The following is a 5,000-nucleotide window of genomic DNA, read 5'->3' on the forward strand; positions in this document are numbered from 1 at the left end:
TCCCGAGGCACTGAGATGTCGCCGGCCGTCCGCAGGGAGATGATGTCCTCGTCCTTGAGGGCGAGGCGCGGGCTGCTCACGTACGGCTCTCTGGGGACACACGGGGGCGGTCAGTCGCGCCATGCACGCGCTCAGGGAAAGGCCTCTCAGCACCATCATCATTACCAGTACGGTTTTAATTCTACAATATCAAAACCGTTCAACAAAAGAAATGAAATCATTTAACAATATTCTATACATCAATAATAGCAATAAGGATTATAATTATCTTTTTAATCATTGTAATAGTGTGAATAATACTATGAGTAATAATAATGGTGATGATGATAAAAAATAAGTACAACTGCATCAGTAATCACTATCACCATCACAGTAAAAAAAAAATACCAGAAGCAACACCATGATAGCATCACCATCAATGCTTGCAACAGTAATGAAAATACAAATATTGATAATGCTAATAATAATAGTAATAATACCGATGATGATGATGATGATGATGATGATGATGATGATGATGATGATGATGATGATGATGATGATGATGATGATGATGATGATGATGATGATGATGATGATGATGATGATGATGATGACGACGACGACGACGACGATGATGATGATGATAATGATAATGATAATGATAATGATGATGATAATAATAATCATTATTTTTTTATCATTATTATTATAAACAATAATAATAGTAATAATAATAACAAAAACAACAATAACAATCACAATAATTATAATTTTATTTATAAAAATAATGATAATAATAAAACAATAAAAATAAAAATAATTATAATAATAACAATATCAATAACAATGCTAATAATCGTAATGAAAATTATATATAACAATCCAAACATACTTTCCTGCATCTCATCTGTATCGCTCCTACCACTAACAAAGCACCATCATGGTTCTAATAAAAAAAAAACAATGATCATAAAATTACTATTTATACCAAAAACCGTGTAAGAAACCCTAAACACATAAACATAAACCTATCACAGCATGACCACCCACATGAAGCCGACGATAATAAAAACACTGAATCCCAAGCAAAAGGTAATCTGTCCCCCCCCCCCCCGGCGTCTCCATACCCTAACATCCGACTCCCTAAATGTGGAACAATACTACCTTCGCAGCCACTTGGCAAAGAACTCTAGCTTTTGATCATAGCCTTTTTAAAACCACGTTAGCAAAGAAAAAGAAAAAGAAAAAAAAATCAGCATACCTATTTTGTCTGAAGCTACGCGGGTTTCATAGCAAAGGAACATGAAATAACCAGAGAAAGCTCCTGATTGCGGAACATGAGTCCAGGAAAAGAAGTGGCGTCTTTGAGTGTTCCAAGACAGACGGGCAACACACCAGGTGAACGCCATAGCCTCACCATCGTGTACTTGAGGAAAAAAATGAATATGTCAAAAATGGCATTTTCGATTTTAGAAGAATATGTACATATAAATTCGAAAAAATGAAGAGTGTGAGCGTCAGCGAAAGAAGTTATACGAGAGAGAAATTGAGAGTGGACGCAAGAGCGTGGGTGAGTGGATGGGTGTTCGCAGAGGTGTGGTTGTGTGAGGCAAATGACCTTGAACATAAAACAAGTAAGATTCCAGCTTCGCAAAACAATGGACAGGACTCCCTTGCCCAATCGACAGGTTACTGTGACTTCGCACCCTTGGAGGATCCATCTCGATCCCGAACCATTTCGAAAGAGTTACCTGTAAGATCCCAACAGGTGAGCCGGGGATTAGTGGCCTCCGCATTAACCGGGCAGCCATTATGCTAAACAAAACAAGAGTCTCCCATCGGACACATCTCACACTCAGGAAACAAAGAAGCTGAAAAGAGCAACGAGCCAGACACACATGCTTGCAAGGTGCTTCATTAAGGCAAGTCTAAAGCTCGGAACATAGAGAGGCTGGACAAGGAAGATTTACGGCAATAATCATGACGATGGTTTTTAATGATGGCGAAGACTAAAAATAACTTACAACCAAAGTGGTGGTGGTGGTGGTGGTGGTGGTGATGGTGGTGGTGATGGTGGTGGTGATGGTGGTGGTATGGTTGTGGTATTGTGATAGTATGGTGAAGGCATGGTTGCGGTATGGTGATTTTATGGAGGTAGATATGGCATGATTATAATAACGGCAACAACAATAAAATTGCATAAACATATAATCGCACAAACATACAAATGAAAGCAGTGCTGACCACGACGATATCATCTGAAAACATAACGTGATATAACAGTCACAAGAACAGCTTCCAAAATAATAACAGAGACGAATAAACTCTAAATAGGCGAGCAGAGAGCATAAATATAAGCCTCAAGCAAGAGCAATAGTCATAGCAGACAGAAGGAACAGAACATGGCCGAGAGAAAACTGACTGCCTCTGAGGTATCAAAAAAAAAACATTGATGCACTGATCTACATCATGTTGCATGTCAGGCAGATAAACTGGGCGTTTAACAACCTTTCTCCGTCCAGCGGCGAGCTATAGACGTCGCCCGCTCCCAGAGAAGTGAAGAATGCCATCAAGTCACTGAAAAAATGAAGAGGCTGTAGGCGGTGAGTGGCGAGGCAGCGACTGGCGCGGGCGGTCGGTCGGGCGGTCCGGCGGTCCGGTGGAGGAGAGCGTTGGCAACAAAACAGGAAAAACGAGATGGATAGGCAGACGTCGGCCTTTAACGCGGGTCTCTCAGGCTCCGAGGATGTGCACGGTGACGACACATCCATCCTCGTATCGCCACGGCCATCACAAGAGCCATGGACCAAGTAAGCACTGCGGCATGCGCCCGGTCTCCAGTTCATCGTAAGGAGGGGAGCCGTTGGTGAAGAAAAGTTATCAGACTCACATGAAAGATATTCTTTTTAAAAAGCGAGTTCACTAGGATGATAATAGTGCACGCTTTGAAAATTCTATGGAAAGATTTGGGAGTTTTGAATCTGACGGATTTCTGGTATGGTGACCAGGGAGGGTCCTCGCGACGAACACGCAACTGCATGAGAATCACTCAAGATCTCTTCGTGTACAAGATCAGGCAGACTATACGGGATTAGTCTCCTGTATAATACACAACTTGACTATAAATATATTGTAAGTAACGATGAAGGGAGGGTCACGAGGGGGGAGGTGGAGGGGAGGGGAGGAAGGGGAGAGGGATGGGGAGGGGAGGGAAGGGAGGGAAAAGGAAGGAAGGAAGGAAGGAAGGAAGGAAGGAAGGAAGGAAGGAAGGAAGGAAGGAAGAAAGGAAGGAAGGGGAGGGGAAGGAAGGGGAGGGGAGAGGAAGGAAGGAGAGGGGAGGGGAGGGGAAGGAAGGGAAGAGGAAGGAAGGGGAGGGGAGAGGAAGGAAGGAAGGAAGGAGAGGGGAGGGGAGGGGAGGGGAAGGAAGGGAAGAGGAAGGAAGGGGAGAGGAGGGGAGGGGAGGGGAGGGGAGGGGAGGGGAAGGAAGGGAAGAGGAAGGAAGGGGAGGGGAGGGGAGGGGAGGGGAGGGGAGGGGGAGGTGGGGAGGAGAGGCAAGGGAAGGAAAGGGAGGGGAGGGGAAGGGAAGGAAAGGAGAGAGAAGAGGAGGGAAGGGAAGGGAAGGGAAAGGGTGAGAAGGGCAGAGGAGGAATGAGATGGGAAGGGAGAGGAAGGATATGGAAGGAGAAATAAAGGAAATGAAGGGAAAAAGAGTAAGAAAGGGAAGGGGAGATGAGGCGAGGGGAGGGATGGAAGCGGAAAGGTAGAGGAGGGAAGGTAAGGATGGGTTGGGGTCAGGATAAGGTGGGGGCAGATGAAGGAAAGAGGAATGTTTGGTTGGTTGGTTGGTTGACTGGCTGGATGGTTGCTTGATTGTCTGGATGGTTGTTTGATTGGCTGGATGGTTGCTTGATTGGCTGGATGCTTGTTTGGTTGGATGGTTGTTTGATTGGTTGGATGGTTGGTTGTTTGATTGGCTGGATAGTTGCTTGATTGTCTGGATGGTTGTTTGATTGGTTGGATGGTTGGTTGTTTGATTGGCTGGATGGGTGATTGACTGGTTGGTTGGTTGATTGGCTGGATAGCCGGCTGGGTGATTGGTTGGTCGATTGGCTGGCTGGATGGTTGGGTGACTAGTTGAATAAATGGTTGGTTGGTTGATTGGCTGGATAGCCGGCTGGGTGATTGGTTGGTCGATTGGCTGGCTGGATGGTTGGGTGACTAGTTGAATAAATGGTTGGTTGGTTGATTGGCTGGATGGATGGTTGGGCGATTGAATGGATGGATGGATGGAGGGAATGACGGAGTGTAAAAAGGAGGGAGGGATTGAGGGAGATGAGAGGGACTTTATCCCTTGACCTTTTTCGTACAGACGCACATCATGTCATGCAAAGCTGCAGACTCCATATCTTTCAGCGCATTGACTTGCATATGTAATTACAGAAGCAGTAATGCCTATACAAACCTTTCACACTCGCGTCTGCTGAACATACGGAGACCCAGTAAGAGAAAGTACTTTTTAAGCAAATTTTTCCTCTGGAGCATGTGTGGCGACATAAACATCCCTGGGTGTCACCTTCTAGGGCTTACCTGTAAGCGTCCTTGCCGATGAGAAAGTCTTCGGGATCCGACTCGTAGGGCGGCTCGTCGTACCAGTGGTGCGGGGGGCCCGGCCGCCCCTGAGCTGCGCCCACACACGCGCCCGCCTCCACGCCGTCGCCGACGTCGTCATCGTACATATAGGTGTCATCTGCGTGGAGAGAGGCGGAGATTAAGCATTATTTGATGTCTCTTCCGAAATGCCACTTTACTAAGATATCCCATGTAATTTTGTGCATCAATATCCGTGGTTGAATATGGTGCTTGGGTAAAGCCGAGGCTGTACTGTTCCGGTTATGAAATAGTATCTATATCGTTTTCACTTACCGCATACCACGCCATGTTTTAAGAACAATAGTTATAACAATGATTATATTTCATGTATCCTGGGCATTGTAAAATTGCCCTTTCCTTTGTCTTCC

The 5,000-nt window shown here is 45.3% G+C and overlaps 1 protein-coding gene across 11 annotated transcripts in view; it reads right to left on the reverse strand.

Annotated features, from left to right (window-relative positions):
- Positions 1–5,000, reverse strand: part of LOC122247062 (uncharacterized) — a 272,827-nt gene that overhangs the window by 51,107 nt on the left and 216,720 nt on the right. For 7 of the 11 annotated variants that reach the window (XM_086543797.1, XM_086543801.1, XM_086543795.1 and 4 more), the window contains 3 exons: positions 4,570–4,729; positions 2,491–2,559; positions 1–90 (listed from right to left, as the gene is read on the reverse strand). The exon at positions 1–90 is cut by the window's left edge and continues 412 nt beyond it. In XM_086543797.1, the coding sequence (XP_086399923.1) occupies positions 1–90; positions 2,491–2,559; positions 4,570–4,729 (319 nt within the window). The remainder of the gene's footprint in view (positions 91–2,490; positions 2,560–4,569; positions 4,730–5,000) is intronic. The other 4 variants (XM_086543803.1, XM_086543800.1, XM_086543802.1 and 1 more) reach the window with 1 other exon arrangement.

The sequence above is a fragment of the Penaeus japonicus genome, unplaced genomic scaffold (genome assembly GCF_977035675.1).
Source record: "Penaeus japonicus unplaced genomic scaffold, GWHDUDI00000001_assembly GWHDUDI00000014, whole genome shotgun sequence".
NCBI classification, from domain to species: Eukaryota; Metazoa; Arthropoda; class Malacostraca; order Decapoda; family Penaeidae; genus Penaeus; species Penaeus japonicus.